At 39.7% G+C, this 25,711-nt stretch overlaps 3 protein-coding genes across 7 annotated transcripts; 1 reads left to right on the top strand and 2 right to left on the bottom strand.

Moving 5' to 3' along the window:
• Positions 1 to 1,691: 1,691 nt before the first annotated feature.
• On the bottom strand, positions 1,692 to 10,131 carry LOC112231328 (seipin). 5 transcript variants are annotated; one of them, XM_024398023.2, is made up of 11 exons: positions 9,952 to 10,130; positions 8,798 to 9,354; positions 8,453 to 8,534; positions 8,161 to 8,304; positions 7,508 to 7,642; positions 6,968 to 7,065; positions 6,659 to 6,794; positions 6,449 to 6,521; positions 6,287 to 6,367; positions 3,048 to 3,116; positions 1,692 to 2,908 (listed from the first exon to the last, which is right to left on the bottom strand). In XM_024398023.2, exons 2-11 carry the CDS (start codon positions 9,004 to 9,006, stop codon positions 2,724 to 2,726), a joined length of 1,212 nt encoding a protein of 403 aa, XP_024253791.1. In that variant the 5' UTR covers positions 9,007 to 9,354; positions 9,952 to 10,130; the 3' UTR covers positions 1,692 to 2,723. The 5 variants fall into 5 exon arrangements, with proteins under 5 accessions (XP_024253791.1, XP_024253792.1, XP_024253789.1 ...); XM_024398024.2 differs by having other exon boundaries at positions 6,665 to 6,794; positions 8,798 to 10,131; XM_024398021.2 differs by having other exon boundaries at positions 8,798 to 10,130.
• Positions 10,132 to 11,014: 883 nt separating this feature from the next.
• On the top strand, positions 11,015 to 14,118 carry LOC112231330 (guanine nucleotide-binding protein G(I)/G(S)/G(O) subunit gamma-3). Its single transcript, XM_024398029.2, has 3 exons — positions 11,015 to 11,198; positions 12,855 to 12,954; positions 13,071 to 14,118. The coding sequence occupies exons 2-3, from the start codon at positions 12,856 to 12,858 to the stop codon at positions 13,197 to 13,199; spliced, it is 228 nt and encodes a 75-aa protein (XP_024253797.1). The 5' UTR covers positions 11,015 to 11,198; position 12,855; the 3' UTR covers positions 13,200 to 14,118.
• Positions 14,119 to 14,626: 508 nt separating this feature from the next.
• Positions 14,627 to 24,397, bottom strand: LOC112231329 (barrier-to-autointegration factor). Its single transcript, XM_024398028.2, has 3 exons — positions 24,260 to 24,397; positions 15,980 to 16,151; positions 14,627 to 15,767 (listed from the first exon to the last, which is right to left on the bottom strand). Exons 2-3 carry the CDS (start codon positions 16,103 to 16,105, stop codon positions 15,621 to 15,623), a joined length of 273 nt encoding a protein of 90 aa, XP_024253796.1. The 5' UTR covers positions 16,106 to 16,151; positions 24,260 to 24,397; the 3' UTR covers positions 14,627 to 15,620.
• Between the last annotated feature and the right edge of the window lie 1,314 nt (positions 24,398 to 25,711).

Raw genomic sequence — 25,711 nt, forward strand, 5'->3', positions numbered from 1 at the left:
GGTAGTTTGCCCCCGGTGATGTGTTGTGCAGACCGCACCACCCTCTGGAGAGCCTTGTGGTTGAGGGCGGTGATACAGCCCAACAGGATGCTCAGCCCAATTGTGCATCTGTAAAAGTTTGTGAGGGTTTTAGGTGACAAGCCAAATTTATTCAGCCTCCTGAGGTTGAAGAGGCGCTGTTGCGCTGTCTGTGTGGGTGGACCATTTCAGTTTGTCCATGATGTGTATGCCGAGAAACAAAACTTTCCACATGAAATGTACTGAACAAAAATATAAACGCAACATGCAACAATTTCAAACATTTTACTGAGTTACAGTTCATATGAGGATATCAGTCAATTGAAATAAATTCATTAGGCCCACATGACGGAATAGATATGCATCTGTTGGTCAAAGCTACCTTACCAAAAATGGGCCTCAGGATCTGGTCACGTTATTTCTGTGCATTCAAATTACCATCAATAAAATGCAATTGTTTTTGTTGTCCGTAGCATATGCCTGCCCATACCATAACCCCATCACTACCATGGAGCACTCTGTTCACAACGTTGACATCAGCAAAACGCTCCCCCACACGACGCAATACATGTGGTCTGCGGTTGTGAGGCCGGTTAGACATACTGCCAAATTCTCTAAAACGACATTGGAGGCGGCTCAGGGTTGAGAAATGAACATTAAAATATCTGGCAATATCTCTGGTGGACATTCCTGCAGTCAGCATGCCAATTGCTTCCTCCCTAAAAACTTGAGACATCTGTGGCATTGTGTTGTGTGACAAAACTGCACATTTTTTGGTGACCTTTTATTGACCCACAGCACAAGGTTCACCTGTGTAATGATCCTGCTGTTTAATCAGCTTCTTGATATGCCACACCTCTCAGGTGGATGCATTATCTTGGCCACAGAGAAATGCTCAATAACACAGATGTAAACAAATTTCTATACAACATTTTAGAGAAATAAGCTTTTTGTGCATATGAAACATTTCTGGGATCTTTTATTTCAGCTTATGAAACATTGGACCAACACATGTTGCGTCTATATTTTTGTTCAGTGTAGAATAGGACTGTTGTGATACTGTAAGTCAGAGGCTGCTTATTCCAACATTGGTGTGAACTGGGCACAAAGAAAACCCTGTCATAAACACATTTCACATCAAAAGCCAGGACGTTACAGCGCACGGTCACTGCATTGTTATATTTCAGTGTGAAAAACTGTCTACCTACTGCTAGGACACTACTAACTCTTAAAGAACCACTTCACCGGAAAATAACCTCAGATGTTATCATCAGCATACAGCCATTTACCTGATTACCAACAAAATATTGAATGTATTCATATTTTGTGCACAGCATTTTTTTAAACTCGAGCAGTAAAGCTTAAATATCATAAAAACAATCATTGCTTGACAGTCATTGCAGGTAAAGAAAAACAATGCACATGCACTGTAATGAGTCAAACAAAACTATGACTGATTTGATATCAAAGTCAATAAAACTAAAAGTTGTAAAGAACCAGAGCATTCATCAGTTGCGTCAAATATCTTTTTCAGTTTGAAAACTATTTCTGATCATTCATATACAGATACAATTCTCATGATCTTGAATAGTTCTCAAATAACATTTTAATGATACTTAGGTCAAATCACCTTCCATTCTTACCCTCATTCACATTTGAATGAACCTCACAAATGACATTTGACCATATCTTATTTATTTTCTACAACATTTTTTTCATATGAGTACATTTCAACAAAACTTCCAATTGTAACTTAACTAAATGTTTCAAGGAGCAATGAAGGATATGTTATCTAAAACAGAAAAAAAATACATATTAATTTAAAAACAAAGTAACATTAAGGACCACTTTGGAAACAAGTGCTTTAATAAATACTTTTAAGTGCTATCCTTTGGGAATAGAATGTACACCTTGCTGTATATGTTTCGGCCCAATTAAATTAAATTCAACATGTGGTGGTCCCTGTAATAGCTCTAAAAGGCATATTTCCTCAAGGAAAATCATACAATAACCTTCTACAGAGGTGTAAACATAATGCATGTTCCTTGCATTTAAGATGAATAACTCTGGAGAAACTTTAAATGTGTAACAGTGTAATCTGCAGGGTCATCATTCAGCAGCTCAGGGCACTCTGATTCTTATGGTAACCGTAGGCTTCGATCACAGGCACAAAAGGCATTCTCAACTATGCTTGTGTACCTGCTCAATCACATTCCTTAAAGACTCATTCGTAAAACAAAAAGGCTGAACAAACTGTCTCTGCTACAATGATGCAGACTAGGGAATTAAATAAGTGCTTAAAGACCGGAGTGATTATTTTCATTGCTCTGAAGGACATGCAAGAGTCAGGCTTGAGCTTAATCCTACAAATATTTGCCTAACTAAAGAAGGCTTATAACCTTGACACTGGTTGATCTTTGAAAAATCAAAGAGCATAGCTATTATGCCACAGTCCAAAGTCATTTTTAGATAAAAGCCTCTACTAAATGGCATATATTATTCTATTATATGATTATTATTAAATTACGGTACATGCTAAGTAAAGTGATAGGCTATAGGGAATATTTGTGCAGGGTGTTTGTGGGAGTCAGTCTGTCAATCTATCTGCTTCAATCCATACATCAAATCTCTCTCTCTTTGCCTGTCGGTAAAAGGCACATTGAGGGACCTGTGAGCGTTTGAATGTCTGAGCGATGATCCATGGTTCAGAGACTCATCCAGGGTCCCGGTCTCTGACGCAGCGTAGATTCCCCTGGCTGAGGTACCTTGGGTCCCTCCAACAGGACTGCTCCTGCACCTCTATCCTCCGGATCAGCAGGCTCCTCCTGACTTGCATCGGTCTTGTTAATCTGAGGAGCCTCCAGGGGCACATCTGATGACGACTCTAGAGCTAACACAGGGAGGCCGATAGAGAGACAGGTTGAGTTAGACTAAGGAAATGATTATAACAGTGAAAGGTTATTACAAATGACTCAAGTAGTTCAGGAAAAAGACAGAGCGTCAACAATCTTCGTCTGAAATAGTCTTACCTGTTTGATTCTCTGGCAAACCAGAGGGCTTGTTCAGGGAACCAATCACATCTGGTGTTTCCAGCTCCACTACAAAAACAAAACAGCCGTTACAACTGTAGTAGAGACAGAATGCAAGAATATAATGTAAACAGCAAATATGCTGAACAAAAAACAGTACGGTAACATTCATAGCATGATGTTACACAAAACATAAAAATAACCTGTCATCATAATCCACAACTACTCAAGTAGGCCTACAAATCCACAATGTGTTTATTTTTATTTTTAAATCTTACCTTTATTTAACTAGTCAGTTAAGAACAAATTCTTATTTTCAATGACGACCTATGAAAAATGGATTAACTGCCTTGTTCAGGGGCAGAACGACAGAATTTTTTTTTACCTAGTCAGCTCGGGGATTCGATCTTGCAACCTTTCGGTTACTAGTCCAACGCTCTAACCACTAGGCTACCTGCAGCCCCAAAGTACAAGTCCGTATAAATTAAATCAAGATCAGTTGATTTCATATACTGTTGTGTATATCTTGTGTATACACCAATTCACACATTCTCATGGAGCTTTCTATAAACTAGGGTACCAGTTTCCTACACTGGACAACTTTTTACAGCTGTTGATAAGTCATTGATAATAGTCTGACATTTTTTCTTCTTCGTGTTATTACGTTAAGATATAAGGGGGGATCCTAACTATATTCAATAAAAATCACAAATTGATTTAAAACTTAACATTAAACACACATTATCATCGTTGGTGTCTTGACGGACTTGTCCAAAATAGTGTGACATAAAATATAACTTTTCTGTCCTTGCATTTATGCCAGTGTAAGTTGTCATTATATCATATATTAAGCATTAATCAGTTAAATTAGACATTGAACTTGAACCCTGTAAGAATCCTGGATCTAGCTGTTTTTTGTATAGGGATATCAGAAATGCAGTGTAACTACGTAACATCTTGTCTCCTTATGTTACGGGGTGAAAACAGTTTTCATGAACACACAAATCCAAAATGATCTACGCGATTGCAAAATCGATTGCTTCTAAATAGATACGGTCATTAACGTGGTTCTTCAATAATTATGCACAATACTTGTTGGATGCATATTTGATGTCCAGCTGATTAGTTAAACCATTACATTTTCACACATCATCTGATCCAGGAAGGAATTTTTCAAATGACAGTCAAGTGATGAACGGTTGTCGTGATAGAGCATGTGACACAACAACAGCTCAAGTGCTGGAAAAAAGGTGTTGCAAGGAATGTACAGAATATTTTGGTGTCTCATGCATTACGTTGGTGAAGACAGTTGCCTGGATCCACTTTGGATTTAATATCCCTAGCGAATTGATGTTGATCATCTGTTGTGGTCTGCTTGATTTACAGCAGGGTCTCATTAGATTTAACAGAAAAAGCATCAAGAGGAGTTAATTTTTTCATACAGAATGTATTGGACACCGAGTCTACTGTGGTCAACTGTATAGGATAGACTATTGAGCAACACCCAATGCTATTCCTATGAATTATTCTGGATATAATGAAAACAAATTACATCGCCTAGTGGACTTATTCACAACATGATCTGGTAATAAAATAACATTAAAAGTACATTTTGTTTTCCATGTTACACCTGCAATGTTAAACAATAAAAGGGTCTTGAAGTAGCTTACTAGAATTTAGAGCTCAGAGAATCAAGTACTGGTAAAGGCCTACCTTGAGCATCAGACATTTCCTCAATTTGGTGCTTGACAAGTCCTTGTAATTACTGTAGCCAATTTATAATTTCTCCTGCGCCCTTATAATTTTCCGCAATTTTATTTTTGATCCATTTTTGTGAGAGATGTGCCCACTTTCATTTGTTTCCCGCCATTTCAATTGAAGGGTGCTGCGCTACTCTTTTTCCGGTAAAACCACTTGCGGTTATTATGAGGACGACAACATCTAATGTTGGCTTTCCAAAGGGAACCTTGTTTTTGTTCACTTGTTCATTATAAAACAACGATGGTGAGATTCAAATTGTTAAATTAATGCTAACATTATTCATGGATTTATAATGTGTACCTGTGTAACGGAGTTATATTGGTGATTCCCCTTGCCACTTTATTGTTAAGCCAATAGGTTTTTGGTTTTAGTTTTGTCTTGCCTTCACCTACTCAACATGGCATTTTATTGGCTGGTTTGCTCGGCTTGCTTACGAAGGAGGATGTTTCAGTTAGAATCGTCCCAATAAACTAGCGTTAAGTTGTTGGTTGTAAAGCACTGTAAGTCAAAAGTGATTTTTTTCTCCCAAGTGATGATTTAAATTTACAATTTATATCAATTTGTTTGTAAATGTTATTCGAACATCACATAAGATGCAGCGTTTTTTGGGGAATATTTGTTGTACATTTTGTTGAAGAGAATTCCCGCTAATACTAGCTAGCAACTTACTGTGTGGTGGGGGAGGTTCGTATATTTTGTACAGTGCGTGAGTGCAGAGTTGGATGGTGAGCAGTGCATTGCATGACGTGCAATTTTGTGCTGTTCCTATCAGGTACATTGTTAAAGATATTATATTGTATATTGTAATATTTTGGTAACTACAGTCCCAGTGAACAAGTACCAAACCAGCGTGCGTGAGTGCAGAGTTGGATGGTGAGCCGTGCATTGCATGACGTGCAATTTTGTGCTGTTCCTATCAGAATAAATCTTCATGACTGGTGCTACAAGTTGGATTTCTTGTCGATGATTGATAGTACACAATGCAAGAAGAGTACTGTTACACCTGCGCATAGCCGCAGAAAGTAGCACCCCCTGAGAAAATCGGGAAAAGTAAATATCTATATATTTTAGAAAACATTTTTTTCCCACAAAAGTAGTGCACTGGGCCTTTAATAGTCCTGTATTAGCGGACCAATATAGCCGCCTGCAGCGTGGGGAATCCCCCCTCACCCCCAAACTACTTCCCGTGGCTGCGTTAGCCACATAAATTACAAAGAAATCGCCATGCATTCAATCTATTTAGTCAGGCAATGTCCACATAATTCTCACATATTTTAGAATGTAATAATAAATTAAATATCTATGTTGTTGTATAGGTGGAGTTATGGGCCAATTTCCATATATTCACTTTTATTCCTCTAAGCACATGTGAACTGCATGAAAATCCTTTTTATTTTTAGTTTCAAACCAATTTAAAATTTCGATCCCAATGTCATACATTGGCCCCATTATTTATAGAAAGACCCTAATACCCTCACCTTTCTTTATTTCTGATGCTTGTTGTCTAGGTTCTTCCAACTGCTCAGCCACACGATCATTATCTTTCTGAGGCATTTGAGCTAAAACACATTCAGATTAACCATGTTATGTCTGTTTTACACAATGGGTTTGATGCGTGTTGTAGAGTAGAACTAACTCACTCTGTGAGAAGGACATGCGCTTCCGAGCCTCTTCTCTTCTACGCTGCAGGCGAGTCGTGTCTCCCATCATAACCTACAGACATATTAAACAAAACAAAACACAGCTTAAGTTGAGGATCAGTTCCAAACAGATATTTTAATGTAAGATTAGATGTACTGTATGGATGGGGAACATCATATTACAGTGGAGAAAATGAGACAGCATCTTACCCTGACCTGCTCAGGTGGCCAAAGTCCCCCCCATATAAACTGTAGGTATCCGAAGAGCACAACGACACTGAGGAAGGCAAAGTTGCTGGCCACGCCAATCACTGCAGACGTCAATGGGAAATTGTACAGGAGGTATCTATTAAGACAAAGGGTTCAGAGAAAGAGAAGGATGGATGGACAATAGGATGAAAACAAAAGAACGGAATAGACAAGTCAAAAAACGAATGGCATTCTATGTATTCGGCTTATTGGCATCAAATAATCTGGATTTGAAACCGAAATAATTGATACAATCGGGGAGGTCTATACCTGATACCAGTGAAGAAAGCATGGATCCTGAGCTGAGCTGAATAGATTTGCACACGCCGAGACTGGATCTCAATGACCGCACCAACAGTGGGTTGATACTGTAGTTAGAAAAATATTTGGACCTTATTACCTAAAAAAGATTAGTCTGACTTGGCCAGTCTTGCAGAACTGAACAAATGCGAGACTAGGTGGTCTGGCTTGCAAGATTATTAAAACTCATTCTCACTTTGAAAGAGGACATTTTACTCAGGTTGTATTTGTTTGGACTGCTTCTAAATGAATTAGTTCTGTCCAAGTACTTTTAATTGAAAGCACATGAACATCAAATGCTACTGAAAGGGAAGTATGCTTGGTAAATCGAATTACATCAGATAAAAATGAAATGATTCAGATAACATGCTAATAATGATGATCACAAGATCACGACAATCTGACTCATTGAGCAGGCCCAGTGCAGAGAGCGTGACAGGAACTAAGTGCACGCTCTGTGGGAGAGGAAAATGGATTTGGTAAGTACAGGCAACCACAAATAGCACTTACAGAATTGGCCTTGTAGTCTGAGAAGAGCTCAACCTCAACGAGCTGCTTCTGCTCCGTCATCCCAGTCAGCAGGAGAGGAGAGAACAGTAGAGTATTCAATGTATGGAGGAGACCAGATCGGTAGTGCAGCATAGCCTGGTAGAGAAAATAAATCAGTCACCGTCAGAGGGCCACACAATCATCAAATAACAAAAATATCCATGTTTATTTCTAACATTGTAAAGTAATAGAGGAAATATTATGTTGGAGGAAACTCAAGGAATGAAATCAAAGTCGCGTACACAGTTTAGCAGACGTAATAGCGGGTGCAGGGAAATGCTTGTGTTACTAGCTCCTAACAGTGCAGCCAAAATGTCAAACACGTACACAAATAATAATCAAAAACTAGAAACAAAAAATCTTAAACGTCAGAACAAATCCAATTAACAACCCAAATAACACTCAGTAATCCAAATGCAATCTATGCGTATATATACCAAAACGATATACTAAGAATGGTATGCATAGCAGTAGATGTATTACAGTGAGCTATGTCGAGAATCCAGTTATGTCCCACATGGCACAAACTGGCACTGAAATGTTTGGAGAGGCTCAGAAGAGAAATTGGTGTAGTAGGAGGCCAAACAGGATCAACATAGCACTGTATCACTCACAGAGCGCGCCACAGCTGCAACTGTCTGGCCGTCCTTGGTGTAGCAAGACATCTTAATCATGAACATGCCAAGATGTTCGTTGACTGGCGACTCAGGCATTTCCAACTCTAAAGAGATTCGATATGGCTGACCATAAATCATAACCTAGGAAAGACAATGAGGGGTAGAATACTGTAAGAGAGACAGTGAGCATACCTACAGCGATAATTTCTTTGCATATTAAAATTATATTAGCATCTAGCTCAGGATAGAGGGTGTGAGGAAAATAATGGTTAATATGTGAAGAGCATACCTGGTCTTTGCCATTCTTTAGCAGCGAGATGTTAGCCATGGGGAAAGAGCAGAGGACTGAATTGGAAGCATCACAATCGGTACTAGAACGAATAGTGGTCAGGAAAAAAAGTGTGACATGTTATGGGCCTCCACTTTTTACCTTGTCATGGTACTAATAGCTCAAAACAAAAATCAGGTGCAACAGCATATGAGTATTTTGTTAAGTGTAGCTAAATGCTCATGCAAAAGCAATTATATATTTTTTAAATAAACCATTCAAAAGGTGAAAGGAAAGTAAAGAGTGGATTTAACATCAGTTTGAAGACAAAAAGGCACAAAACAAACTTTCAATGTCTCTTGGTACCTGTAGTGGTAGTGCACTGGTGTAGAAAAGCTGACGGTGGGCATATAGGAGTAGTAGAAGCTGCCATAGAGGAAGATGGCCACCCAGACCAGCAGCACTAGAACGCAGGAGAGGATGGCAGCCTGCAGTAGAGTCCTGCGGGCTCTGAGGAGAGTTACCCCTAACACATCCTGTAGCCACAGGAAAACTGGTCCCGTTACACCACCCATGGTGACTGACCTAGCACTGACTCTTCCTGACTCTGGTCCTGATGTTCCACGCCACTCCCTGAAATTTCACTGCCCTATTCCTGTGGCTCCTGCCAAATGCCCCTCTCTCTGCTTCCTTGGAAAAAAAAAAGCTTTTCTTTTGAGGGTTATGGCTCCCTGTTAATTGGAGGAAGCCCACTTAACAATTCCAACATTGGCCTGCTCATCCTGAAGAAAACCCCTTGTGACAAATATATATATATTATTCCACATGCCCTTAATATGACATTAATTACTTAGCTAATTAACGTTTTCTTTGTCTACTGCGGGTCATATCTGATAATGAGCCTTTAATATTTCTGTAGCAAGCTGTAAAATAGAAGAGAAAAGCATTGAGACTTTAATGCAGATGAATACTGAATTCAAAGGCACCATTCAAATCTACATCATTCACAAGAATATATTTCTAGTGTCTCAAACAATGTGTTTTACGAGTTTTTTTCTTTACTGCCAACGGAAACGTAAGAGAACAATTAGAGATACGTACGTCAGAGTAATCTGTAAAAGCTTCAAGGACTTAATCTATCAATGACACACAAAAAAATAGTACAGCCAGCCTCCTCACGTTAGTTAGCTATGCTGCTGGGCCGGAGCCATTTTACCTTTTTAATAACATTAATAGAAGGCTCATCTGCTGCTAGCTAGCTAAAACATTGAGGATGACAACGACATTTCAAAATGACGATGAATGCCATTGCTAGTTACCCATATATTTCAACAGAATGTCATTTGAGCTGAGATTCAGTTGACATACAACTACCTTCATAGTAAAACACCTGCAAAGGTAGCAAGCTAACGTTAGCTGACTAGCTAGCTACACGCTAACAACTGGCTAACTCGCCCAAGACAAGTGGCGCAAGTGCTTGGCTAGAATGTATCCAAAATTACAACACTCCTCATACTCACATTTTCGTCTATAGTAAAGCTGCAGCACTATATATTAACAATTAACATGCACGTAATTGTGATCATTAAAATGGAAAAGTCTTACAATAGTTATGGACATACACAATTATATTTACTCTATCTAGCTAGCTACTTCCTAAAGGAAAAAAATACAGGAAACCTGTAACTACGATACGGACGACAGGACAAACTTCAAGAGCAAAGCAACGCGTTCATAAGTAAAGGGTGCACATAGAGTTTGACATTGAGAAGAACATGATGTCAAACCTCCATCTGTAACCATGAAAGGTTTTATCCATGGAGATTGGTGTAGACATTTCAAACAAGATAAATAGCATAGATTAGAAAAGGGGAAAATATGTGGTCAAAACCATAGTCTATGCTACAATCTCATTGCTTCCTATTGTAGAAATAAATTATTATTAATTTGTTCATAATTACTCAAAATGATTCAATTGAATTTCCCATTATGATAAGAGATGATTTTATCCATGTTATTATCATGTCATTGTCTTTTTTCACATATTCTATTCTCTCCAGTTTAAATCAAGATGTCTGGAGAGAGAGAAGAGAGAGAGAGAGAATGTAACATTAGAGGGCATGATGGGGGAAGGGAGAGAGAGTGGAGACGAGAGGGGGCAAGTGATGGGCAGTAATGGTTTGCAGGACTACAAAGATACTGTATCTTGCCAAGGTGGGAGAAACCATTGAGGGCAGTATGATGACAGAATGTAAAAGACAAGGAGCTAGAGACTGCAGCAGTTCCCATGGCAACAGAGGAGAGGGGGGGTAACTGATGCAAATAACAAACATAATTTAAATTCCAACAGTGCATATCAAAGATAGTGAACATTGTATCTTCCCTTTGGACACACAACATAAAACTGCATGCTCATATTTTCTTATGACAAGGAATTATTTTGTGAGATTCCAATTACCCTCTATTTTCATGTAAAGATGGTATGATCCAGCTCTCAGAAGAAAAACGATTCCAATGGAGCCTTCCTCCCTTTGCCTGGAAGGTTCCACTCACTGCAGAGGGGGTTCTTATGCATGTACCAGGAGTCTGATGTTCATTGTAGCAGAATTGCAGTGCACTGGACTGTACAGAACAGTGTAGCATACACTGTCTATGAGGGGTGGGGTTCAGCTACACTAAAATCACAAACACAGGCAGATAGAGGGTGAGAGAGCGAGAGGGAGAGAAGAGGAGGGAGAGAAAGCACCTGAAGAGGAATACATCAAGGGTAAGGGAGAAGATGAGAAGGAGCTGATGAAGGAAAGGAATATTAAGAGGGGAGAGAGAGGACCAGAATGGTAGAAATAGACTCCTATATGGACTGGTCTTGTTGCTTCTCTCTCTTTCTCCGGTTATCCATTTCTCCTCACACTTCTTGTCCATTCATTATTTATTTTCTGTTGAACCTTCTCTGTATGCTGTCAGTTCAACTGAATTTGTATTAAGCAGGCAGTGGTTTGCTTTATATCCCTTGCATATTTGATGTGATTTGATGATATTCACTCACATTGGGTGTATCTGTGTGCTGAGGCAAGTGTATATATCTGTGCATTTCTCCCAGTTTTTTGGTTGCTTCAGCCATTCAAATAGTGTGCTCCCATCAAACGAGGTCCCATAAAAAGCTGACCATATCCAATAGATTTACAAAATGTGTCTTTATCATACTATCAGCAAGTTTTTTTCCCCTGTACCTTCTACAAGCTCTAGAGATTTATGTCTGCCATTGAAGATCATAATGCGGTCTGCTTGAACATGTAAGAGACATACTGATTATGGAATTTATTAGAATGTAACCACTTTTATGATATTCATAGATTACAGTTACAGTGGCATGGTATGGTAGAGAAAATCATACCTGGCCTCTGGACATAAGTGTATTGTACTTCTCTTCTAGCCAGTGCATAAAAACATTTTAACTAACAAGCTGACTATCTGTAAGAAGGCAAATAAATTGTCCATATAATCAAATTGTCCATATAATCAATGTATACAGTATAAATGGTCCTATAGCTTAAATATGTTTTTATATCAAGGTGAGATATAGTTTTTCTTGGGCAGAGAGCTTTTAACAAGTAAGTAGTAAATTACACCATTGGTCCCTAGAGATAGAGACAGACAGAGGAGGGGAAGGAGGAGAGCAGAGGAAGATTGAAGTGAATGAGCTGAAAAAAAATAAGTGTGTCAAATTTAGGAGAGGGTGAAATTGGACGCAGTCAGTGATTCATAAAAATGTACACCGAGTATACCAAACATTAGGAACACCTTCCTAATATTGAGTTGTTGGCCCCAATGCTTTCTAGAGTTGTGCCAAGTTGGCTCGATTAGCTTTGAGTGGTGGACCATTCTTGATACACACAGGAAACTGTTGAGCATGAAAAACTCAGCAGCGTTGCAGTTCTTGACACAAACTGGTGCACCTGGCACTCACTACCATACCTCATTGAAATGCACTTAGATTTTGTCTCGTGCCCATTCATCCTCTGAATGGCACACATACACAGTCTATGTCGCAATTGTCTCAAGGCTTAAAAATCCTTCTTTAAGATGTCTTCTCCCGTTCATCTACACTGATTGAAGTGGATTCAACAAGTGACATCAATAACAGATCATATACTGTAGCTTTCACTTGGATTCACCTGGTCAGTTTGTCATGGAAAGAGCAGGTGTTCTTAATGTTTATATACTCAGTGTATATTTTCCATTAATAAGAATCCATACAAATGTAAGTTACCTAGAACAAATACAGTGAACTTGTTTAATGTCATGCAATACAGCACGCTGTACATCTGCCTTTCCAGCTGTCAGTGGTCTTTTTTCTCAAATAAAATGATTGAATGTGTTAGTGTGACTCATGAGCCATATGTTTCATTGGCTCTCTTGACAGGATGAAAGGAGACACCCCAGTGAACAGCACCATGAGTGTCGGCCAAGCCAGGAAGCTGGTGGAGCAATTGAAGATTGAAGCCAGTTTCTGCAGGATCAAGGTAAGCCTTGCCAGAGGCATCATGTCCATTGAAACATTGTACGCGCCTTGGTAAGTCTCCGCTAAATATCCACACCCTCATTTCCAGTCTTGATTCCCACTACTTGCCATCCTCAGGTATCAAAGGCAGCTGCAGACCTGATGGCATACTGTGATGCCCACGCTATTGAGGACCCCCTCATCACCCCTGTGCCCACCTCGGAGAACCCATTCAGGGAGAAGAAGTTCTTCTGTGCACTCCTTTGAGACAAACCACAGGATGGTTGGGAAAAATACTGTCCAGATAGAACATAACGTGCACTGAGTATACCAAACATTAGGAACATCTTCCTAATATTGAGTTGCACACACCCACCCCCTGCACTCAGAACAGCCTTAATTCATCAGGGCATGGACTCTACAAGGTGTCGAAAGCATTCTCCACAGATGCTGGCCCATGTTGACTACAATGCTTTCCAGAATTGTGTCAAGTTGGTTTGATGTCCTTCAGATAGTGGACCACTCTTAATACACACGCGAAACTGTTGAGCGTGAAAAACCCAACAGCGTTGCAGTTCTTGACACAAACTGGTGTGCATGGCACCTACTACCATATCCAGGTCAAAGGCACTTTTTGTCTCGCCCTTTGACCTTCTAAATGGCATACATACACAATCTATGTCTCAATTATCTCTTTAACCGGTCTCGTCTCCATCTACACACGGATTTAACAAGTGACATCAACATGGGATCATAGCTTTCACCTGGTCAGTCTCATGGAAAGAGCAGGTGTTCTTAATGTTTTGTATACTCAATGTACATGCATTCACCACATACACAAAGCTAAATATAACTTATTCATGTAGCCTGCTTTATCTTATGAAAGGCTGCAGATGTACATATCCTCCTAAGTAAAATCAAGACTAATTCAACCAAAATTTACATTTAGATCTACATAAACCATTAAAATATATTTGGAGTTATGCGTATACATACCTAAAACATCGAAGCTTATAGAATCATGAACTGTAGCACAACATAAAAGTGGATATACATACAATATGTAAAACAGCTCATAGTCCTAGCTCATTTTTCAAATAGATGGAGGGGTGACAACTAAACATAAATTGTAATTATTTTAATACACACTAGTCATTGCCTAATCTGAGTTTGTTAAAAAATAAAATAATTGTGTGTGATGTCTTGAAAGTCCTGTGTCACTTTAAGCTGTTGCAGAAATGTGCTTGAGGTGTAGGCGCCACTGTGGACCAGTAGGACAGTATGAGGGCAAGTCAATACACACTAATCCAAATAATTCCACTGGCGCTGTATGTACAAGAGGTGGTCAGCCACCTTAAGATCAGCGGTCTATAATGACGGGTTTCCAAATACAATGATCAATGTTGTTTTGATAAGTGGTTTAATTTGTCAAGTGGATGTCTAAGGCTATATGACATTAACAAAAATAAGCAGTACATTTAATAAATACATAACAGCAATTTGTATGGTATTCTTTTCGAGACCAGTTTTTTGGGTTGCTTATCTGATCAAGTTCAGAAATGTTATTACTATTTTTAGATCAGTGTTACTGAAACCTTTACTGTCAATATTTCTTACCAAAACAAATTAAGAGCTTTGAATAAAAGGGGACTTGGGGAATCAAAGACAAAATTAAACACTCCTATCACCAAAAATATTTGTGCATGTAATTTTATTGTTTTTTCTTTTCTTCAAAAAACAAAACAAAGTCAGAATTGTCCAGATCTTGCAGTTGCTTATTTCAAAAGAAAAAAACTAACATGCTTTCACTGTTAATATGCAAAAACATGAACCAGTGTTTCAGTAAAACCATCCTTCAACAATTAAACAGAGAGCAACACAAGTATGCTCATAAATGAATTCCTGAAAAAGTGCTACTTACTGTGGTTTTACTTCAGGCTTTCATTTGTGTGAAGTTTGAAAATGAGGTGATTTGTAGTAGCTAGCTTCTTAATCCGCATGCACTGCTCCACAACTCAAGGTACATTGCAGATAAATGTTGCTTTAGCATTACAACGTTAAGGCATCGCTTCAACATCTCTTAAAACAAACACATAAGATAACATGGGGCAATTACAAATGTAAATCTTAAAATGGTTTCCTGTAAACTCAGATGTAAAATGAACAGTGCAACATCTTATAGATGTCAAAGCCATGTGGTGTCAAATGGTTTAAAATGCTATTAATTAATTTAGCGACAAGTTCATTTAACTAAATGCAGGGGCAAACTGTCAGAGTTGGAGATAAGTACAAGCATTAGTTATACATTTATGAAGGGATAGTAATTATAAAAGTGGTTATTTGACAGAACAAAATTGAAATATAAAGTGCAGGAAAACAAATGAACTCATCCCCAAGGCTTCTGTACAGCCAAAGACATTAATCATAGGAAAGGTCAGGATTACAGATCTACACAGTTGGGTAAAACAACCCCATGGATGACTGCAGCAAAGTATGTCTTACTAATTTTTAAGCATCCATAGGTCTCTGAATTGTGACTCGAATAAAATAACCAGGTGTTCCAATGTATGACTTTGCTCAACTGCCTCATGTGAAGTGTTCCCATATGAAGTGAAATTTAACGTGAGACCAGAAGTAAATAGGTGTTTGGGAAAACGTTATATAAAATGGAAAAAAACAAAACCTTCTCTACAGGAAAGAATCGCACCATTCACGCAGACAGCCATAGCAATCACCCTGCTGTTTGACATTGGCCCCGCATGAGTCTTTCAGCCAGTCCCGGAATAGCTCCTCATCCTTCTTCAGCACCAGGAACTGACCCAGGACCACGTAAGCCTGTAGATGTATGCAAATGAGAACAGAGTAGGAAAAGTGAAAAAGAACATGAATGACAATACACCAATTTAAAACACTAGGTAAAAGTTGCACAACTGCATTGTCCTCTTCACTTTGCTGTACTTACTATGACGTGACTAAAATGCAGAAATTCACAAAACCAAGTTCCATTATGAAAGTTCCAACAAAGTTAAGTAAAAACTCTGCATCACCTTGTCGAAGCCCTTCTCCTCCAGTCTCCTGCCAAGCACCTCTCCAATGCCAGCAAGTGCATTGACTGGCTTCTCCCCCATGGGTTCTGCCACAAACTCTTTGTGTTTCTGGGATGTTGACGACATGCCTGCTTTCAGTCAGTGAACACCTTAAGTACCTTCACACAGGACACTGAATAGAAAATGAAGCAATTTACTAAAATGTTTGGTTATTATTTCACGTTTTTTTTATTTGAAAACATTGAGGCAGAGGCACACAATTTATCTACACCAATATGGTGGAAGAGGAAACAATCATATTTGGTGTAGCTGTATCCAACAGGATACATCAGGTAAACATGATTCACAGTAGTGTCACAATTGGTTTAGAACACAGTATTTGGGACTGGAGTGCCCTATGACCCCAAAGTGACATTATCAACTAAAAAAACAAACCAAAATCTTTCCATGTTACCCATAACACCTGTCATAGCTGAATCAGAATTAGTTCGGTAACATAGATAAGATGTTTGTTTTATTTACTTTCATAATATGCTTATGTGAGATACTTGTCATTAGGATGTCTTTTTTTGGACTATACTGTCGGCAGTTGCATTTTCCTTTCTTCTCTAGGGAAAAGTCACTTGGGGCCCAGAGGGGAGAGGTCAGGCTTGTCTTTTACATGTCTGTTAATATGCAGATTATCAGAAAGGGAGAAGTCAGATTTGAACTTTTTTTCGTATGTGAATGTATCTGTTAAACCATGTGATGGGGAGATGTTGTGGAAACTTGCAAGATTATGTTATAGTGCTAGTAAGATTATTTTATCATCTTTATATTGCATTAGAATGGTTGTTTTAGTCGACAGAATAGAATCGGTCGACTATTGTGTGTTCAGTGTTCCACTGAGGATGGGCCTCTAAGATAGCACTGACAGAGGAGATTTACGATGTCTTTGGCCAATAAAGCCTAAAGAGCATTCCAGATTGTACCAAAACATTACCTCACTATGAAGTACCAGGAACGAGATTAGAATCTCGTTAGAGACCAAACTGACCGATAATTTATAGCTAATGCTATCTGGCTATGGGATACTCCTTAAGTAAAAGGCCCTTTGTGAAGAGTTCCTGAGATCTGTGGTATGTCATGTAAGTTCAGAGGGGTGGATCTTTGCTATAAAATATCTGTGGCCATTATGTTGAGACTCAGAATTAATTTAGACACTGAAATGATCAGAGTCAAAGGGCTATGGTGAAGCTCATTTGATTAAAGATGAAGTTGAAAATATAACTCTTGACTTGTGTGTGGTTTGTAAACTCTCATTTAGTAATACAGGAAATTACCACGACACACCACCCTGAGAAAACGATCTCTAAGTGTTTTGTTGGAGCATGTGTCGATAATGATAGGATTGAAAGAAAGGGAGTGCTGCTCTTGGATCAACCTTCTCCATTCAAATCTTACCTTAACATTATTTCACAATGCTGATGACAGATCAGCTCCTAGGGAGTTATCTACCACCTACGGTTGTAAATATTGAAGCAGCTTATTGAAATGCTTACCCAATGCACCGAATCGGCACATCTCATTATACGCCGCTTGTTTGTATCAATTGCAAAGACATTGGCAACTTAGTGTTTGTGGTCAACTTTGTTTAAGTTATCGCTGTCAGAGATACAAATAAACCATGTAATTGTAGCCATGTTCAGCGTAGCCTTGATCATGACTGTCAGTTCCACCACGTCAAAACATTTGTTTGAGTTTATTTTTGTGCAGTATTAAAGCTAATTTCCTGCAATTTTATACATTTTGCCATGACATGCCATATTAATATGATAGTGAGAATGACTAAGATCAAGATGGGGGGGGCTGGAGGTCCAGACCCCTGGGCATGTGCCCAGTTGGTATTTGGAAATGATTACTACAAGTTTAGATAGCTGGCTAGACTAACTGCCAATCCAATTTTTTTTGAGCTGACATGGATAATTGAGTGACTGTCAGTGACTGACATTAGAGAAACTGGTGGTGCACAACCAAATTTTGAGACCCAGACAGAGTTCCTAGCAGGATCTCATAGCGGCCGGGGGCCCTAAATGAGTCAGCATGCTTCAGTTCGACTGGCGGCTAGGCAAACTGAATGAGTGCACTCGCATGCTACCTAAAAAGACATTTGCTTGAAAAATAAAAACAATTGTCAATATTATTCTAGGACAGTAGAGGGCGAAGAGCTGGTAATAGCCATCTATGGCCAAACAAGAAAGACGTGTGGGAGAATTTTAAAGTGTACACAGAGACACTTGACTGGTGACAAAATTAAACGTGTGTGAATTACCCGGGATCTACTAGATTTATGTACCTAGCAATGCATATGAATAGGTGAGATACAGAGACAGAAGATGCCTGCTACAGGTTCACAGTGGTGGATGTCGGGGCATAAGGCCTAGAGAGCTATGGTGTAGTGTTTCAAGAGTTCTTTTTGGGTACAAATTGCCACCGAAGACCCTCAATTTACCACCAGCTGTCTTGTCAGGTACCATAACGCCAAGTCCTTGTTTTCCTGGGAGACGCAGCTTTCCCCCTACATGAGAACCTCATGCGCCCTTAAATGTTGGAATCCATTTAACTTAGTTTATGGTTCCTGGAAATTTGTATTTTTTTTTCTATACTGAACAAAAAAATTAAACGCAACAATTAAAGATTTTACTGACTTTACTGTTCATATAAAAATCAGTCAATTGAAAAACTACAGACGGAAATACTCCTGTTCCATCAGCTGTCCAGGTGGCTGGTCTCAGACGATGTGTCAAGGGGCTGCAGCTCTTTTCTCCCTTCTCACACCCCTGCTACTGCTCTGTGGCATCAGTGAGGAGCAAGCCAGTGGAATAGGTATTGGAGGTGAGCCCAGGATAGAGCTTCCCGGGTCCTGCATGGAGATGGCTTCTAATTTTACACAGCAGCTTAGTGCAGGGGCCAATGAAAAGTCTGTCCCCAGTACTGAGGTAGTGCTTGGGCGCAGAGAACAAAACCAGGTGCTGTCTCCATTCACTGATGTTTGAGCCTTGTCAAAGAAAGAACAAAGTTGAGGTTTATTCAGTACATATCCATCCATCCAAAATTAACAATTAACCTAAAATCATTAACAGACTACAATTGATCATATGTTGCTAAGGCTTGCGCTAAGTAGGCCTGGCCTAGAAACATTGACTTGCTGGACCCTGCTAACTTTAACTTGTGTTACCAATGTGGGAAGCTTATGATTTTCTTTATGACAAAATGTTTGATCAAAAGTAGTAAATATCTTTAATTTAGTTGGTTGGCTTGCTTTCTCTGCACACGTACAGTATGCAGCTAAGCTAGCCACTAGCCAGCCAAGTAGCTAGCTATTCTTACTCTTTTCATCGACTACAATATAAAATACAACATACCTCATTATTTGGTGAAGATGGCATGTTGCTTTCAGTCTTCTCATGCTCCACGTGCCAAACAAACCAGCAGCAACATTTCTGGAGTAGCCTTTCTTTCCACTGCAGCCCTTTTCTTTGTCTTGACGAACTTGTCGCGGACCCTACCCCACTTTTTCAAACTAGTGGTTGGGTCGGACTCCAGCGTCTCCGCAATCTCCCAACATGAATTGGCATTTATATAATGCGTGGCTAGAATCGCAATGTGAGGTACAGAAGTACCTTCCTCGGTCAAATCGATGCTCGAAGTTGTCATTCGCCATGTTGAATCCACAGAGTTTAATCTACACACAATACCCATAATGGCAAAACATTTTTTTGCTTTAGGAATGCTTGCAAATTCATAAAAATAAAAACAGAAATACCTTAAGTATTTACACCCTTTGCTATGAGACTCAAAATTGAGCTCAGGTGCATCCTGTTTCCATTGATCATCCTTGATCGTTTCTACAACTTGAGGCACCTGTGGTAAAGTTGTTTGGACATGATTTGCAAAGGCACACCTGTCTATATAAGGTCCAACAGTTGACAGTGCACATCAGAGCAAAAACCAAGCCATGAAGTCGAAGGAATTGTCCGTAGAGCTCCGAAACAGGATTGTGCCGAGGCACAGATCTGGGGAAGGGTACCAAAAACAATTCTGCAGCATTGAAGGTCCCCAAGAACACAGTGGCCTCCTTTCTTACATGGAAGAAATCTAGAACCGCCAAGACTCTTCCTAGAGCTGGCCACCCGGCCAAACTGATCAATCGGGGAAGGTCACCTACCTGACCAAGGCCAAAGAACCCGATGGTCACTGACAGAGCTCCAGAGTTCCTCTGTGGAGATGGAACCTTCCAGAAGGACAACATCTGCAGCACCCCACCAATCAGGCCTTTATGGTAGAGTGGCCAGGCGGAAGCCACTCCTCAGTGAAACGCACATGACAGCCCGCTTGGAGTTTGCCAAAAGGCACCTAAAGGACTCTCAGACCATGAAGAATAAGGTTCTCTGGTCTGACAAAACCAAGATTGAATTATTTGGCCTGAATGCCAACCGTCACATCTGGAGGAAACCTGGCACCATCCCTACATTGTAGCTTTCGTGACAGCATCATGCTGTGGGACTGTTTTTCAGCGGCAGGGACTGGGCGACTAGTCAGGATCAGGTAAAAGATGAACGGAGCAAAGTACAGAGAGAACCTTGATGAAAAAGTGCTCCAGAGCACTCAGGACCACTCAAGACTGTAGCAAAGGTTCACCTTCCAACAGGACAATGACCCTAAGCACACAGCCAAGACAATGCAGGAGTAGCTCCGGGACAAGTGTCTGAATGTCCTCGAGTGGCCTAGCAAGAGCCCGGACTTGAACATCTCTGGAGACACCTGAAAATAGCTGTGCAGCAACATTCCCCATCCAACCTGACAGAGCTTGAGAGGCTCTGCAGAGAAGAATGGGAGAAACTCACCAAATACATAACCAAGGCGGCTCAAGGCTGTAATTGCTGCCAAATGTGCTTCAAAATGCTGAGTAAAGGGTCTGAATGCTTATGTAAACGTTGTTTTATTTAACTTCTTTGGGCTTGGGGGCAGTATTTGGAAGTTTGGATGAAAGAGGTGCCGAAAGTAAACTACCTGTTACTCAGGCCCAGAAGCTAGGATATGCATATAATTGGTAGTATTGAATATAAAACACTAAGAGTTTCCAAAACTGTTCAAATAATGTCGGAGTATAACAGAACTGATATGGCAGGCGAAAAGCAAGGACAATCCATCCAGAAAAAAATTCAATTCAGCCTTGAATGCTATGGCTATCAATGGGAATATAAAAAGGAAGACCTCCAAGATTGCAGTTCCTAGGGCTTCCACTAGATGTCAAGTCTTTAGAAAGCGTTTCAGACATTAAAAAAAAAAGAGCTAGAATTTGTAGTTGTAGTAAGTGGCTCCCATTTTTGCTGTAGTGTTTGTCGCGTGTTCCGGTGAGTGCGAGTACTTCGTTATTTATCGCCGGTATTATCTGTCTTAAATTTGATTGTTTATTTACATATTAGGGTACCTGAGGATCGATTAGGAAAGTTGTTTGATATGTTTGGAAGAAGTTTATTGGTAACTTACGGGATTTATTTGTTTGCATTTTGAACGAGGGAAACTGGTGGATTACTGAGTCTAGCGCACCAATGAAAATGACTTTTGGGATATAAAGAAGGACTTGATCGAACAAAAGGACCATTTGTTATGTAGCTGGGACCATTGTGACTGCAACCAGATGAAGATCTTCAAAGGTAAGTGATTTATTTTAATCTCTATTTCTAACTTTCGTGACACCTCTGCTTAGTTGGAAAATGTATAATGCTTGTGTGCGGGGATCGCTGTCCTCAGATAATCGCATGGTGTGCTTTCACCGTAAAGCCATTTTGAAATCAGACAGGGCGGCTGGATTAACAAGAAGTTAAGCTTTTAAATGATGTATGACACTTGTATTTTCATGAATGTTTAATATTAGGATTTCTGTAATTTGAATTTCTCGCTCTGCAATTTCACAGGATGTTGTCTAGGTGAGACGCTAGCGTCCCAATGATCCGTAAATTAAGAAATTAGCACAAAAAATAACCTGTTTTTGCTGTGCCATTATGGGATATTGTGTGGAGATTGAGGCATCAGCATGTTTCAGCTGAACGAGTGTGCTCGCATACTCCCATAAAACCTTCGCTTGAAAAACAAGGGGAAAAAGCAGCAATAGTACCGTTTATTCATTGAAATCCTGTAGCCAGTATACACTAACTCAAAAGTTACAATTAATCTAAGATACCTGAAAATTAATGACATTTGAGTTTTTTTGCAGAGGATCTTTGTCATGCAATTTTACATCTAAGATGGAGTATTTCTCAAAAAAGTCATGAAGAGTCAACTCTCATTGAATGACTGACTTAAGAATCCCTACTGTTGACTAATCCCTTAAGAAGAAGTATAGGCTTAAGCTTACCCCAAGAAGTGCCCGAACAGTGCAAAAAACCCTTACTGAAGTCCAAAAACATGCCACCATATATGCAAACTCCTCCGAACTGTTTTGGCTAGAAGACGTTGATTGTGGAGAAGACAGGAACTGATTTAGTTTGAAACGGCAAGTGAGTCGGGTGTAGTTAATAGTACCGAAAGTGAGAATGAATGGCGAACACAAAGTAAATATGTGGTAGAAAATTGGAAACCATTAGACTAGTTTTTAGTCTGAGTAGTGGTTTTGGATCAATGCTACTTGGGAAATCTGGAATGTGTTGGAGGAAAGTGTAGTCGGTGAGAGTCACAAGTGGTCGTCTTATTTTTTTATGTGTGTCCGCAGAGCAGAAGTGTTAAGACTCAAAGATATCGGAGTGGAATGTTTCCTGTATGGATTTTTCATAGCTGGCCACCTATCAAGGGGGCTATTTGGGGTGGCACAAGAAAACAAGGCAGATGATATTACTAAAGACATTGATGGAGTGGTTGGTGCACGTCAACTGACCTGTATGGTGGATGGAGAAAAGACATTCACCTCTTCCATGCTAATGGACTTTGATAAAGAGTCTCTCCCTTCTCATATAATGTTAGGATTCATGAGATACCCTGTAAGAGCTTTTGTGCACAAGCCCCTTCAGCAACATAATTGTAGAAGATTTGGTCTTGTGTCGAGTGTGTGCAGAAGGGAAGAGTATTGTATGCCAGATGAAGTGAAACGCTGCAACTGTGAAGGTTAGGGTGATTAGGGAGAACGAGTTGGCAAGGGTAAGGAGTATCCAACATGTTTTTTATCTGGAGACAGTGAAAAGATTGGAAGAAACAATGATAGTAGAGCCACCACAACCAGTGAAGGGCTCTCACCAACGGAGGGATAGTGAAATACTACGTTAAAAATGTGAAGTTTATTATTTATTGCAATGGTCATAAACTGTACAGCCCAAGCGGAGAATAAGACATTTGGAATCATTGAATGCTGCATGAGGTTTTTGGGGCCTCCGTGATTTCACAGCCGAGGCTGTGCAAAAGATCCTGTTGATGAATGTGCTACCGTAGGGATGTATTTGGGGAGTGGACTGTGATTGAATAAGTGGGATGGGGTTTTGTATGATGTCGTTGTCCCCCTTTCCCGCAATGTTTTTTTGGAGTTGGTGGCGGTAATGCACCATTAACATTGGATGCCAACCGCCTTTAAACCCGACTGTTCTGACTGGGAAGCATGAGGACGCTTTTAAGCGACAGCTTATGCCTGGAACCGGCCCTGCTCCTTCAATCCAATATTGTGCTGTTTAGCGGAGATGTGTACGTAATGTGGCGCAGGAAGGCAACAAAAAAAAAACACATCTAATGACAGCTGTTCTACGAGTGGTCTGAAACAAGCGTTAGATTGCGAGCGTTTAAGTGCAACGTTAATAACGATGGTTATGGGAAACACCGGGCCCAGGATCAATATCTAATTAAACGCATGCACAGCTATATTGCTAGTTTGCTAAATAGTCAGCATGCGCACATTTTTGAAAGTCAAACTGCGCGCCGAACAAAAAGAGTTAGCTAGCTAACTAGCAAGTAAAACACAGGCAGCTAGCTAACAAATAGGTGTGATAAAAACATTCCGAAATAACTAGCTTCTAGCTACGCAAATGTTTGGATCACAATTTAAATCGAAACTCGCATGACTATTAAATGTTTACTCATGTAAAACTGATTGTGTGCCAACTAGCTACCTAACGTTATCCTGCACCGCGGTCTCCTCCTGTGCCACCAATTTGAGATTTAGATCAAGCGTAGACGTTTACAACATTAAAACAATAGCATACTTGTTTTTTTTAATCGTTTCTCTTTAACAAAGCAAGATCATGGTTGATTTATTACCTTGTTTCTGAAGGTATACGGGTTGTGCCCGTTTCCAACCACGAAGACGGTAGCTACCTCACTGGTTGTGTATGAGATCAATGTACGTTTTCACAAATTCCAATATCACTTCCTTATCCGTCCGTTGTGCTATTTCCGCTTCCGTTTTACTTCTTGTTATAGTTCATGAAGTTCAATTAAAAAAATGTTTCATAAATGTTCATTTTCCACTTTCCCATATTGTATAATGTAAATATACTTATAATAATCATTTTGCAAATACTTCTCAACCTTTTGCCTTTTGGGGAGCATACTTGGTAATTCACAAACGTCCTCCAGCGGGCTATTTTTCGAGGTTTTCTCCATTTTCACGGATGTTCCTACTTCTTCAGATTATATATATTTTTTTTACGAAAATGAAAACGTGTCAGTTTGTCACTACCACGAGGTTGGAGTAATAACATGTTCAACTGGTTAAGATATTAGCTCGAATCTAGGTTGTGCCTTTAGATTTCGAGAAAATTAACAACTAAAGAATAATGTTTCAGTTCTCCAACCCCAAACGCCACCCGGTCTGTTTCACGATGCTGCGCGTCTGGGTTTAGACTGTGGATACACTTTTACCCCTCCGACACTACATAGTAATTGCGTCTTTTAGTAGGTAGAAACTCCGCCATGGTTCATTGGACAGTCTATGAGGAAAATTAATGGCGGTTTTGGATAAACACCGAAAATAAGGTCTGTTTAGGTTTAGGAGATCTTATACGTTTTGTTCTTTGAGATAATCTTCATCAGCAAATGGTCACTTTGTGAATTTTGAAGAATTTAAGTAATAATAAAAACAAATCAAAGGCTTCATAATTCATAAAGGTCATATTAACTGGTATCTCATAGAACAAAAAGCATAATATCTCCTAACCTCAGACCATATTTTAGGCGTTTATTCCAAAACCGTATTATGTCCCCATTCATTTTGCGCATAGGGATGGCTGAACAAACCGGAGACAACTTATTTTCGGGTTTTAGGACTACAAGCTGGCGAGCTCTATCGCCATCAGCTGCCAGCGTTGCGTGATGTTCAACAGCAGTATCCAAGCTCAAGAATCACTGCGGTTCAGTAGAGGCCCTCAGTGGTGGTGTCATAATACCCATAAAACCTAGCGGTCAAACGGAAATGGTTCCACTTGTTTTTCAACCATTAATTTTGCCCATAGGGGATTTTAGAAACATAAAATAAGGGCTGTTTTGTGTAGGCTTACCCTGACATAACATTTTGATAATAGAGTTTCCCATGTCGAAAGTGGGGTTATGGTATGGGCAGGCATAAGCTACGGACAACGAACACAATTGCATTTTATCAATGGCTATTTGAATGCACAAAAATACTATGATGAGTTCCTGAGTCCAATTGTGGGGCCCAAAAGCGGTGTCCAAAAGTGGACACCCCTTCAAATCAGGGGATTCAGATATTTC

Source organism: Oncorhynchus tshawytscha, linkage group LG33, assembly GCF_018296145.1.
Source record: "Oncorhynchus tshawytscha isolate Ot180627B linkage group LG33, Otsh_v2.0, whole genome shotgun sequence".
Taxonomy (NCBI): domain Eukaryota; kingdom Metazoa; phylum Chordata; class Actinopteri; order Salmoniformes; family Salmonidae; genus Oncorhynchus; species Oncorhynchus tshawytscha.

Excerpts from the sequence above, each read along its gene's own strand:
- LOC112231328 (XM_024398023.2), bottom strand. The coding sequence starts at position 9,006 with ATGGGTGGTGTAACGGGACCAGTTTTCCTGTGGCTACAGGATGTGTTA. Across the intron at positions 3,117-6,286 it reads AGCATCAGAAATAAAGAAAG|TGGAGCTGGAAACACCAGAT; the intron begins GTGAGGGTATTA and ends TTGTTTTTGTAG. Across the intron at positions 2,909-3,047 it reads TTTGCCAGAGAATCAAACAG|CTCTAGAGTCGTCATCAGAT; the intron begins GTAAGACTATTT and ends TCCCTGTGTTAG.
- LOC112231329 (XM_024398028.2), bottom strand. The coding sequence starts at position 16,105 with ATGTCGTCAACATCCCAGAAACACAAAGAGTTTGTGGCAGAACCCATG. Across the intron at positions 15,768-15,979 it reads AGGAGAAGGGCTTCGACAAG|GCTTACGTGGTCCTGGGTCA; the intron begins GTGATGCAGAGT and ends ATACATCTACAG.
- LOC112231330 (XM_024398029.2), top strand. The coding sequence starts at position 12,856 with ATGAAAGGAGACACCCCAGTGAACAGCACCATGAGTGTCGGCCAAGCC. Across the intron at positions 12,955-13,070 it reads CCAGTTTCTGCAGGATCAAG|GTATCAAAGGCAGCTGCAGA; the intron begins GTAAGCCTTGCC and ends TGCCATCCTCAG.